Source organism: Notolabrus celidotus, chromosome 2 (assembly GCF_009762535.1).
Source record: "Notolabrus celidotus isolate fNotCel1 chromosome 2, fNotCel1.pri, whole genome shotgun sequence".
NCBI classification, from domain to species: domain Eukaryota; kingdom Metazoa; phylum Chordata; class Actinopteri; order Labriformes; family Labridae; genus Notolabrus; species Notolabrus celidotus.
In genome coordinates, this window is record NC_048273.1 from 29,588,486 (window position 1) to 29,602,302 (window position 13,817).

At 40.2% G+C, this 13,817-nt stretch overlaps 1 protein-coding gene across 1 annotated transcript in view; it reads left to right on the forward strand.

Annotated features, from left to right (window-relative positions):
• The window catches only part of lrrc7 (leucine rich repeat containing 7), a 108,531-nt gene that overhangs the window by 88,354 nt on the left and 6,360 nt on the right, over positions 1-13,817 (forward strand). The window contains exons 26-32 of the mRNA XM_034707367.1: positions 1,815-2,027; positions 3,178-3,345; positions 5,105-5,224; positions 5,306-5,513; positions 5,732-5,994; positions 9,145-9,237; positions 13,418-13,492. Of these exons, the coding sequence (XP_034563258.1) occupies positions 1,815-2,027; positions 3,178-3,345; positions 5,105-5,224; positions 5,306-5,513; positions 5,732-5,994; positions 9,145-9,237; positions 13,418-13,492 (1,140 nt within the window). The remainder of the gene's footprint in view (positions 1-1,814; positions 2,028-3,177; positions 3,346-5,104; positions 5,225-5,305; positions 5,514-5,731; positions 5,995-9,144; positions 9,238-13,417; positions 13,493-13,817) is intronic.

The window sequence follows — 13,817 nt, forward strand, 5'->3', positions numbered from 1 at the left end:
GGGATAACTTGACCCAGGGCATGTTAAATTATCCAGAAGTGTCAGAACTAAAAAAAAATCCCAATAAACATGTTTTAATCTCATTATTAACTCCATTACTAACCATTTAAATCAATATTTAGTGCAATGGTGTTCTTTAATCCTCACAGATCATGGTTCAATGAGGATAACTCACTCGTTTTTTAGGAAAATTCATGTTAAAGCTTTTTTTGAAAGACCTAAATATAAAGCCTCCCCTACATCACCTGTATCCTATATCCTCACATGTAATTGGCCGCCTGGTCGCCATGCTGACAAATCAAAACAAAGTTCTGCTGTGAGCAGAGCTGGGGCTGAGCACTATGAGAGCTAAGAAGCAAAAGGAAAAAACTGTGAGCCGGCTCTCTCTTGATGTGAGCCAGCTCTTCTGATTCACTATAAGGCATCGGCTCTCACAGCTTTTGATCATCACTAGGGGTTAGGGTAAGGGTTAAGGTTAGGGTTAGGATTAGGATTATGATTAGGGTTAGGGTTGTGATTAAGGTTAGGGTTATGATTAGGGATATGGTTATGATTAGTGCTATGGTTAGGGTTATAATTAGGGTTAGGGTTAGGGTTATGATTGGGGTTAGGGTTAAGGTTATGATTAGGGTTAGTAGTGATGGAAAGTTTGGCTCCTTTCAGAGAGCTCCTTTGACCCGGTTCCCAAAGAGGAGCCGGCTCTTTCGACTCCCAAATGGCTCTTAATTTACGATCTTTTATAGCCATATATTTTACCTTCATTTTAACGTACAGTGTTTTTATGAGAAGCCTTATAATTGCCCAATTTTGTGCATTTATTCTTTTACAAAACCATTCTTACTTTTGCTAAGTATTTTATTCAAACGTTTTTATTGTCCAAATTAACAAAAAACTGTCAACATATCCACCAAACAGAACCAGAACCAAACTCAGGCAAACAGAACCAGAACCAACTCAAGCAAACAGAACCAGAACCAAACTCAAGCAAACAGAACCAGAACCAAACTCTGAGGGAGGAGGGGAGGGGTTAGACGGAGTCATGAGGACATGCTACATTCAAATTCATGCTAGTTTTCCGAGACTGCCAACCCCAGCTTTAATACCCAAAAAACACTTTTAACATTTTGTTTGTTTTTTTTTACTTTGAAAAGGGTCAATCTGACCCTGAACATAACAGGAGGGTTAAGCTTTTTACTCAACAGTTCAAACATGTTCACAGTACTTTGAGTTATTGCCTAAACTATACGAAACTAAAAGTGATCCTGTAAACCTCAGCTGTACCTTATCTTTGAGGTAAATAGCAATGGATAACATGCTAACATGCTGGATTAAAATGGTGAACTTAATAAGCCTCCATCTAGCTGTCAGCCTATTAGCATAGCTGCTAAAGTTACTGCAATTAACAACAAAAGGGCCTCACTGTAAATCTCACTGAACTACTGGGTTATAAATATTAAAAACCCCATTTTTTTTGTTTACTTTACACTGTACAAACAGCTGTTTCAGCAACACATGACATGAAAATCTCATTAAAATGTGAAAATAATGGCAAACAGTTATACACATATGTTAAATATAGAGAACATAAGTCTTAAATTTCTAGTTTCAGATTCTGGAAACATGATAAATAATAATAATTATAATGGATAATGATAATAGTAAGAATAATAAGAATAATAAGAATAATACAAACAGAATAATGATAATTAATTTTATTACTTGTATTACTTTTATTTTTATTTTTATTTTTATTATTATTATTATTATTATTTTTTTTTTAATAAAATAATAATTTAAAATACTTTCCCTTTCAGGCCCGTCCAGTGTCAGCTCGTCCCACCATGGCTGCCCTTTTAGAGAAGATGCCCCCTGACTACACTCTGGCAACCTGCCCTGAGAAACCATCCGATGACACCATCAAAGTAAGACCAGGGGTACCAATGAAACCCGAAGACATCACCTCCAGGATGCCAGCCGACTGGAGGCAACAGCTACTGAGGCACATAGAGGCCAAACGACTGGACAGGGTAAGTCAAGTCAATGCATTGCTGAAACACGATGAGGGAGCTGCAAACACACACACACACAAACACACGCTCAGTGCACTCAGAGGCCCTCCTGTATGTATCTGTGTAAGTCTGTGTTGTAAGGTTGACCAGATATGTGTCCGGCTGCATGCGTGTCCCATCCACACTGTCGCTCTGTCAGCCTGACCTACTGCACACTGAGGAAACCACAGGTCCTCAAACATCAAGTTAAACAGTATGCATTGTGACAAATAATCTGATCATGTGACATGTCTTAGTGTATTTTTTGATTAGTGATTGTCACCAAAGCAATGCTGATACTACTTTTATTCAAAGTGGACTTAAAATGATAAGTCTAAAGTTAATGTGGATTTGACACAGACATAGGCTGATAAGTATACCGTTGCCTATTTGCCATGGATGCACTACGAACCGTTGAAAACGTAGGCACTATTTTTTGAAGCTGTATCAATAAAATCATCTTTAGATCAGAACTTGGTGTCAACCTGTTTTTATATTTAGTTGGTAGCTGGGTAATAAACAGGATAATGTGTAGTAGCTGATGGTAATGTGAAATAGATTCCTCACCCCTCACCCTGTCAGGATTCTATTTCACATAACCATCGACTAACTTTACATCATCCCTTACATAATATGCAGTTTTAGTCTCCTATTCACACTTATGATATGATCCTTGTAGCGTGTAAAGTACACCTTATTTGACACATCAAAAGACAGAGCTGTTGGTGGGCACCAGTGTAAGTATTAATAGGCGTTTGCAGTTGCAGTGAAGTTTAATTTGAAATAATGAACCCTAATTACAGACTCTAATTATTGTTTGTTCGAGTATCAGCATATGTTTCCACACAAATCATCTGAAAGCCTCCACACAAATGTTAGAATGAGCCAGTTGTTGCTTGTTTGACACAAAAGTTTTCTGTGTATTGACCGATCACAAGCTAACATTTCTCTGTGCTTTCAGCAACTCTGCACTGTTGTTGTTTTTGTTGTTGTTGTTTTATCAGTGTTATTGTTGTCTGTTTATCTGTTTGTTTGTGGAGCTCACAGTGTGTTGTCACCACGCTGCTCCGCCCTCCCCCCTACCCCAGCACATTCACCCGTGTCATGTGATGTTGTCTCCTCCAATCAGAGTGGTGTCCTAAAGCACAACACGCTCACGCTGGGCATGCTCTGTCAGGGCGTGGGTCACAGCCAGGGGCGCAGCAACACTTTGAACTTTAACCTTTACAATAACACTAAGCATGAGCCCCCTGCTGGCCGCTGGCTGCCACTACCTCCTCCTCCGTCTGCTAACGCTGTGAGTATCCCTCTGACAACAATGAACCCCTGCTACTGCCGTTCCTACTGCACACATAGGTCATTCTAGAGAATAGCTGCCACTGCTGCTTACCCAGTTACAGCAACAATGAGCTGGTAAATAAAGTTCTATTTAACTGTGAACTGTTATTGCTAATCCCTTGAATCTTTTCACAAAATGGACAGTCCAAGAAAAAACAGTGAACTTCTTCTGTTGATCATTTTTAATGTCAGTGTTGTCCTCCGTTTGGCGTTGCACTTTTAGCCATTTAGAAGCTAACCAACACCAAAGCAGCTACTGTTTCTGAACTGGGTACAACTCTAAGGATCTAAAATAATGTTTCCGCTGAACAGCCATATATGTAAGGACAAGGTTATCTACAGAAGATGGAACAGGTTTGGTCATTTGTGTTTCTTTTGTACTTTCACAAGTGGTTTGAAGTGGGTGTGGCTCAGTCAGGAAAAGTTGATTTCCAAGAGCCAGTTAGGATCCAGCAATGTTTTTGCTGAATCCAATCACATGGTTAGATCAGGTCTGATTAAATCTTAGTCAAACCAAATTGACACAGTCTCAGTAAAACAATATTAATACAACTTTTTTTTTTTTTTTTAACCACAATTTAAAAATAATCCAAAGGATATACACTACCAGTCAAAAGTTTGGACACACCTTCTCATTCAATGGTTTTTATTAATTTTAATTAATTTTATCATTGTAGATTAATACTGAAGACATCAAAACTATGAAATAATCTGGTTTTACCATAATCTGGATTACAACAGTAGTCAAATAGGGCTATCCATTGTGTCCCAACCCTACCTCTGAACAACACAACTAATGGTCTCTAACACATTAACAAGGCAAGTCATTCCACAAATGAACTCTTGACAAGGCTCATGTTCATTAGAAACCATTTCAGGAGACCACTTCATGAAGCAGACTGAGAGAATACCAAGAGTGTGCAAAGCTGTCATGAATGAAAAAGGGGGCTACTTTACAGAATCTAAAATATAAAACATATTCTGGTTTGTTTAACACTTTTTTTTGTTAATTGAATAATTCAGTATATGTTCTTTCATAGTTTTGATGTATTTGGTATTAACCTACAGTGTTTAAAATAATTAAAATAGATACAGACCCTTGAATGAGAAGGTGTTTCCAAGCTTTTGACTGGTAGTGTATTTTTATAGTAAGACAGTTCTTGTTACTGAACCAGTCTTCCTCAGAAGAGTCACGTGATGTTGTTGTGACATGTCAGTCAGCTGACTTATAGAGGTTCGGGCGACCATGCCCCCTGTTGTCGGACAGACTACTCTGAGGAAGACTGCAAGAAGTTTGTAGTCAAGCCATGTCAGAGTAAAAAGAAAAACACGCTGGTCTAGTTGCAAGAACTTTCGTATTATAATATACAATGTCAGACCTAACAGACCTTTTTGGACGATATATATTTTAATTTTGTTTGAAGGGTCAAATTTTCAGGAGCCAACAAAACTAAGCTCATTACGTAAAATATGCATAAATCATCGGACCAAAATGACGGTGGGAACATCTCACTTTTAACTTTCTTCACTTTGAATAGGAAAACGGGAAAGCTATTAACTCAGCAGTCACAGCCAAACACCTTTCTTACTCTAAACAACAGGATCTCACATAGCATTTAAACAAACTGTCTGATTCTCTGCCAGGTAAAGGCTGAAACATGACAGGACCTTCATTCTCAGTAATGGTCTCTTTGTCTGTTTGTCTCTGTCTCTCTCAGACCCCCGCTCAGCAGGCTGCCATGCTGGACAACGACCAGGAGGGGGTGTCAGGGAGCAACCAGTGGGCTCCTTACTCCCTCGGTAGAAGGGACGTCCCACCTGATAACCTCATGAAGAAGGTACAAGCTTCTTGCCCAATCATTGAACCCTTCCATAAATATCTAATACAATGTCTTTAACTAGCCGCTCTCTCTCCACAGAGTGCACACCCCCACAACCAGTCCCACCAATCACACAACACACACATGATCGTCACTTCCTCTTCCTCCTCCTCGTCCACTACGCCTCATCGTGGGCAGCAGGGCTACGACGGGATGATGAACAAAGGGGTTCAGTACCAACCAGGGATGCCTCTGTCTGTGGTTCCTGCCGGGGTACCGGGGCAATACCAGAGCAACATGCCTCAAGGTAACAAGAAACAACTTGTCCAAACTTTGTTTATGTGACAACAAAAGGAATGAACACCCATTAAGGGTACTGTCAGGTAAGATAATTTGCTAGATAAAATTAAAATGAACTTGGTTTGCCAAAAATCGTAAATGAACAGCCTTCACATGATTGACCATAGTTTCATAGTTTTAATTGGATTTTTCAGCCATAATAATTTTCTATCTTTCCCCGTCCAGGCCATCCTGCTTCTGGACAGGGTTACCCTGGATCCGGCATGCCCATGGCCCTGTCCCCATCAGGAAACCAGCCCCAGTACAACCCCCACTCCTCTCACTCCCCCCATCAGCCTGCCCTCCCTGCTACTAACCCCCAGTACCACAACCAGGGCATGGTCCACAGCAACCAGGTCATCATGACGCACACCAACCCGCGGCCTCAGAGTGCCCGCTGCCTGCTGCAAACTAAAGGCCAGAAGAGCACGGATGGTTATCAGGAGCAGGTATCCGTCTGTCTGTCCATCTGTCTGTTTGTTTGGCACGCTATCTTGGAGGTCAGTTTGAAAATGGTGCTGCTGACATTAAGACCTATTAGCACTTTCAATGCAAAGGTGAACTGTTTGATGAGCTTCATTTATTTAAAAAATGTAGGTTTCTGTGACAAATCAAAACGACATAGCTAGCTATAGCTCTGCTGAATTTTTTTTTTTGTATTTAACAGCTAATCTGGATGATCAGCTGTTGCTGTATTTGAGTATTAAAACGGAATTTATAATGAGTAACCAGCTTGTGGAAAAACAACTTCAATTACAAAAGAGTTTGGACACAGCCTAAAATAATGATGAAAACAGAATTTGGTTGTTTTGAACATATCAAATGTTGAAACTGAAAAATTGTATAGATGAAAAATGTTAACTTATTTAAAATTTGATGCCAAAAACACGTTTCAAGAAAGATGTTAATGTGGCATGTTGACATTTTCTTGCATCACCTCTTTTAAAGCTGGGGTTGGTAGTCAGATTTAGATACACCTTTTGTTATACTGGTTAAAATGATCTTTATGTCCCCAAAACATAATGTGTTCTTAAAAAAGAGCCAAAAAAAGCTGCTATCTACAGCCGGAGTAAACCTGGGCAAACATCCACCAACCAATCCCTGCCATCAGGATCCAATTTATGAAACCAATCAAATCCCGTCCTGCCGTTCTTCCCGCCTCCTGCGCGTACATTTCCCCAGCATGTACTCCCCGTCCCCAGCCTCTGCTTCCCCTGACTCTATTTACTGCCCCTCTCGCTCGACCTTGGGCCTGTCCCCTCTGACCCGATGAGGTGCTTTGCTCAGGACTGTAGTCCAGATCAGAGTCTAAAAAGCTCTCACCACGGGGGCTCTGACAAGCAAAAAAATTAATGACATTTAGTAAGTCCTACAGAAAATGTATATGTGTTATAACTTTTCTCCTGATATCGTGTCACCCGTAAAATTGGATAATGCTTACGAATAATAGCCATGTTTGTTTGTGTTTTTAACATTCACTATGATAATGTTTTGGTGTTTTCTTACCGCTGAGTGAGACATGAGTTGACGTAGTGCAAAACACAAACGATGAGCCGAGGTCGCGAATCAGCGGCGCTCGTGTGAGCTGGGACGTCATTTTGGAGGAGCTCCGAGGGGAGGGGGAGGGGGAGGGATTAGATGGAGTCCCGAGGAAATGCTACAATTTAATTCATGCTAGTTTTCCGGACCACCAACCCTAGCTTTAAGTCCAAATTTTCAGAAGCTGTTAAAGCTAAAAGCTTACCTGGATAAAGTGCGGATTGTGTGTCAATCAAGTTATTTTCAAATCCACTAGAATCATTTAAAGGTGACATATCACGCTTTTTTCATCAATATATATTGGTCTAAGAGGTCCCCAAAACATGTCTTTAAAGTTTATGCTCAAAAAAATACTTTGAAATCAGATTTTGGCATGCCTGAAAAGCCCTCTTCTTCAGCCCTCCTCAGAACACTCTGTTTTCCCTCTGACCACGCCCCCTCAGAAAGTGGACTTGCCCTCGGCTCTCCAGCACGTTGATCTAATGTTTAGATGTTGACTGAATATACACGGCTGCTCACAGACCCGCGTTACTTCAACCCTCTGAATCTGATCCAGAATCTGATCCTGACAGAGAGGCGCCTGTAGCAGGACCTTTCTGAACGATTGGTCACAGATTTAGAGTTTCTTGTTGTTTTATTTGTCAGTATGTCGACGTGTGTCTTGGTACACAGCTACAGCTACGAACATGTAGCTATGTGACTATGCTAACTAGTGCTAGCACTTATCCATGATAAATAAAAATCATCCACTAGATCTTCAAATCTGCAGACGTGGGGAGTAAAACCGACCTCTACCAGAAAGGCAGCAGGACCTTTCTGAAGGATTGGTCACAGATTTAGTGTTTCTTGTTTTATTTGTCAGTATGTCGACGTGTGTCTTGGTACACAGCTACAGCTACAACATGTAGCTATGTGGCTATGCTAACTAGCGCTAGCACTTATCCATGATAAATAAAAATCATCCACTAGATCTTCAAATCTGCAGACGTGGGGAGTAAAACCGACCTTTGTGTTTATTAAGACAGCCTACAACTAGCATGCCTCCTTCCTAAGCTCCTTGTTAGCACACGTGTGTGCAGGGAATGAAAAACGGAGGAGAAGTTGAGTTGTATTTTATACAGTTTATGGGCTGAACAAGCTCCGAGCTCTGACTCCATGACAGACTGGATATTGTTGTTATGTAACAAAAACACGGAAGTCTGAAATAGCTCGTTTCACACACATTTACAGAAAGGTGGAGAAATCAAGACAGGGGCAGAATGGATTTTTTTCATTCTCGGGGGGTTTGTAGACATGCCAGGGAAACATATTTCAGGTAGAAAACCATTAAAAAGTTGATTTTGCATGATATGTCACCTTTAAAGTACTTTACAAGTGTTTGATAAACCAATCAGAAGCTGTTAAAAATATGACCAATAGGAGGTTTAGAGAAGTTAGATAGTAGAGGGATGCACAAAGCTTGCCTAGCAAGCTAATAAGAAACAGACATAAGAGACTAGACAAAGAGACTTGAGTAACTGTGGTTACCAGATCACATTCTTATAGAAGTGGAATTTGAGGGTTTCACAGGAGACCAACAAGCTGCTACCAGTAACTGGGACATCTGTGTGTAATTTTAGCCACCGAACAGCAACAGTTTGTGCAGAAAGCAGTCTAGAAAAAGCCACGGAGGCGTAGATCTAAATCTGAGATATTTCACAGATGGAGATCACTGTACCAGCTTAGGTAGGCACATGAAGTCATTCACACCGCCCAGATCAGCTGATCCTCCCTCCTGCAGGGTTTTTGTTTCTCTCCTCTCAGTACGACATGGCTTTTATTTTGCATGAAAGAAAAACTCTGACAAGGATATTTGTGGGTCCGATCACCGTCGCCAGAAAACTGACGACCTCCAATATAGCTGCCAAAACGTGTCACACATGGCATGAGAGCACTCCTCCACTGTTGTGCCTGTTGTCTATCTACCAGAGATGGTTACGATCTTTCACTTTCACTTGTCTTTCTTTTCTTTTCTGTTTGTTCTGTCTCTCTGTTTCTGCCCCTCCTCTCTCTCTCTGTAGTTGAGTGTGAGAATAGAGAAGAACCCTGGTCTTGGTTTCAGTATCTCTGGTGGCATCAGTGGCCAGGGGAACCCCTTCAAACCCTCGGACATGGTACGACCCGACTTGGCCCTGCCAGCCTATCACAGTCCTACCCCAGCTTCACCTCAGAGTTGCCATGGAAACTGCTGCTCATTACCGCAGTGTTTCGTGTATCTGTCCTTATGTCTGTGTGTCTTCAGGGCAGCAGTTGACATGGTTAACTTTGGGTTGGTGATGTCATACTACAGACTTTTGAGGAAAAACTCTTTAATCATTCATTTGGTGAAAAAAAAAAGTCCTGACTTTTTGAGGTCAAATATAAAATTAAGAAATTAAAATACTGGAAATCCTTTTTAACACCACTGAGCGGGAGGGGAGACTTCAGAGAAATGATGTGAGTTTGGCAGACTTTCATTTTAGGACTGTAAGTGCTCACTTTGAATCAGTGATAGTGTGTTGGTGTTCTGATCACTGAAAACCAAAGTGGCAGCCACACTTCTAAATATCAGTCATAAAAAAAAAAAAAAGATGTCAAACTCTTTTCTTCTCCTGATTTCAACTGTTTCTGTCAGCGTGTGCCTGCACAGAGTCTGTTGGGGTTGCAGATCCCTCAGGCCTCCTGCACATGGCAGCCTGTCCTAGAAACACGCTGCTATAGTCGGTCTAAAGAAGCGAGGCCGCTCACAGAGCTCCGATGGCTATTTCGGGAAGACTGCTTTAGTTCTGGGACACCGCGGGTTGATTTTTTAGACGTTCAACACTTTGATCCAGGGATGGGAAGTATGGCAGATTTCACTGACTCTTATTTCAGATGTTGAGTAACTGACGAGACAGCTGCTCTAAAAATAGAGAGCCTTTCAAGAAGAGCTCTTAAAGCATTCAGCCTTTGTGCAGCCCATGTGACAAATGATGAATTAATTGAAGTTGTGGGTGTGAAGTGATAACAGAAAGTGTCAATTCATCATTTAACTTAAGTTTTATGTGGACAAGTAGTGACTCAGTTGCTGACTCGTACAGTTATTTAATCATTCCCATCTCTACTCATGTCCATAAAGCTTCCATCAGCCGCAGTTTGTCCATTATTAATGCCATGTTACACGGGCAGGACATGGTGTGAACTGACAATGAGCAGCAGAGCTAAATACATTCCATACAAGATGTATCAATTTGGTAGAATACATTAAAATGGCTTGATGAAGACTTAAAAATAAATGTAAATGGCAGCTAACTTGGAATTATTTCACCACAATGTAAATATATAATCGTAGCTTCTTATATCTCAGTGATTGATACACAGTGACTCTTTGTGAAGCGCTGATCTTCTGAGTATCTGCACTCACATTGATTTGTCACTGGATCATGGAGGTATGTAAAAGCTCTAAAGAGAAATGTGCACTCAGATTCCCTAAAGGTGGCGTGATAAAGAGATTGGTTATCATCTGTCACCACCAATCTCTTTGGTTCTCCTTGTTTCTTCCCTCTGTGCGTGTGAGGCTTCTCGCTGAAGCAGCTGATGTTTCTTTTCATGATTTTTTTCAATGATTGTCAGCTCAGAGCTGATTTGTCAGCAGTTTTAGCTCAAATGCTTTTTATATTCTTTTGATCATCTTTCCTAGCCTACATTAGATCTCACTCAGCCCAAGCTTTTCCACATATACATTTATGATTACTTATATCCGGGTTTAAAGACGAAAATTAGATTTCATTGTCTCTGTATATAAATGAAGGGGCAAATTTAAGGCTACATTAGGCCAGAGCTTTAATAGTTAAAAAGGTCTGTGTTTCAAAACAGCTTGACTCATTAATTATAGATCTGTGGGTTTGATCCCCAGAGTCCACGACAGCCTCAGCAGTTCAACTGTACTGTAGCTCCCTCTTGTGGTCAGCTAGTTGATTATACCCATCCTCAGATTCAGCTGGGCTGTGAGAACTGGACTTCGACCCCAGATTGATCAGTTAAACTGATATTTATATAGAACACTACAAAATATATATTTTAGAGAAATCCTGTGAATGGAAATATCTGTTGGTGTATCATTCTCTGCAAAATAACTTCAACCTTGTCTATTTCAAATAGAAAGCCTGTTATGTGCATTCAAGTTCGAACAAAAATAGAAGAAAACAGCTTTCTCTTGTTGTTTAGAAAAAATGTAATTGAGCCCTTGAAGGGATAAAGCATTGATGTTTGAAATCAGTTCTGACTCAATTTTTCTGACCTCAGTTTTTAAAAAAACTGCCCACAATGTGATTTGTCACTACATAAAGAGCACAGTTTTGTTGTTATTCAAAATATAATCCCAAACCTGACAGATTAAGTTTCATATTATCTGTAAATATTCCTAAAGCTACTCTATTATTATTATAATTATCATTATTATTATTATTATTATTATTATTATTATTATTATTATTATTAGTTTCCTTTAAATAACTTGAATAATTAGTCTCGTCTTCGAATGAATCAGATTAATCTTTGTAGAATTAAATCAGCTCAGTGGAGGGTTTTTCCAAGCAGTGTTTTCCTTTTTGCTCTGAATCCTACCTGACATTCAACAGTTTTTTTTAACCTTTATAAATCCTGCCAGAAGTCATTACCAGGTGTCTCAGAGGTGAAAACCGACAATGATCTGAGTTCGACTTGAAAGACTAGCAGTGATTCTCAAAGCCACGGGGTCCCGTTCACTTCTACTTAATTAGGATTCAGTGAGTGGAGACGGTGACTCAGTTCCTTTTATTGACAGAAGTGGGATCCGGAGCTTTGATGGATTAGCTTGTCATGCTGGTGTAAGAACAGAAGACGGGGTTGTAAGGAGCACAAGATGGATTTTTTTGTCACATCTGAGTCATGAGTGTCTGAAAATCCAATTTTCTGCTCCTGGCGTTCTTAAAAATGCTGTCTTTGCACACTGAGCTGCTGTCGATAGCAAACAGTTATCAACTGTTACCTTTCAGAGAAAACTGTATCAGTGTGATCACCAAGCTGCAAAAACCTCCTCCAAATATTGTATTTTATGTCACCTATTACTAATACTGTCCCCACCTGTCAAACCTAATGTCTACATGAAAAGAGATGAAAATAAATCTTAAAATTTTAATTTTAAAAAAGGAAATATTGAAGATGGAGGCTTTTTGCAGGGCACTGCAGCTTAGTGTGCAACAGCTTGATGGTGTGCAAATGTATAAGCGTTGTTACTAACAGTTTTCAGCTGCCAATAAACTTGTTCGTAATGTACAGTGAGCTTTATACGCAACATGAGAGTAACATGTCAGGAAGTTTGAAAATCAGCTTTCTCACACCCTGGAGGGATTTGAATGGACAAAAAGAAGATCACTTAAATTTGCTGACCAGCTCCAAATACACTTAATCAAAAAGACCTTGTCATTCATAAGTATAAAATTCATATTTTAGACACTTCTCATAGAAAGTTAGAACATTTGATATCATCTGATCTCATGTACGTATGAGGCTCACTGTGGAAGCTCCAGTGTTGAGGAGAATCATAGCTGATCTAATACTCTGACACTCATTCACCTTTTAACCTGCACTCAGTGTTTGTTCCTGCACTCACTCACAGACTGTAGTATTTAGGTGTTTTTTCATGCACCCTCAATACTGCATTGCATTGTTTCTTGGCTAACTGGTGTCAATGAAGCTCATCATTGTGTTCAACACGTGCTCAACCTGTTGAACCACGCTGAGCGGACACAGCTGCACCGTCCCACACTGTGTTCAGAAACATCTTTCAGCTCTCGATGCAAAGATGTTGGTGTTTTTACAATCTCTGCCTTGGGTTATTAAGGGAAAATATAGGGGGATGAATTATCTTCTGCCCTCCCTGCTACCTACTGCTTTCCCCTAAAGTCAGTACCCATCCCTCACCTATTCTTCTTCGCCCTATTCTTTATATTCTGACTGCATATCTACGTTCTCTCTTCCGTGTCTATTGTATGCAAAGTCCTTATCTGTATGAAAAGACTATAAAGCATTCTGGCATGTGTAATCTATGTCTTTTGGGAGGAATGTCAGCTTCTGTAAATTCTAAGATTAATGCCTTTAACAAGGAAATCAAAGTACTTAAATTGCATGCCTCTCTAAATTGAAAACAAAGAATGCATTTGGTGAACTCCCGTATATTTTGGCAGAAATGTGATTTTTTGGGGGGGCGGATATTGAGATGAGAATGAGAAAGGCAAAGATTCTAAACCATCGTGTCCCTGTGTTGTCCTAACGGTGTATCATTTTGACTTATAGGGTATCTTTGTTACTAGGGTACAGCATGACGGGCCCGCCACCTCCGCCCTGCAGCCCGGAGACAAGATAATGCAGGTAACATCCTTTCACTCATCACCAAACAGGCCAGACTACAGTGTCACTACTGAGTGTTAATACCAGGCTTCAGCATTTCCTCTGCCTCCGTGTGTGTACCTGTTGGTCCATTTATCAGGCATGACCCCCTGACACCCTCTCATATATCATTATCAAAAACTTTAGAGCCAAACATCACAGGGTGGTTTAGTAGCTGGAAACCAAATGTTATATATTTTTTTATAATCACTATAACTTTACTAATGTGAGAAAAAACACTCAAAAGTGTCTTCAGGTTTGTTCACAGTGTGTTTGTTATTTTGTAAAGCAGACATAATTCATATGA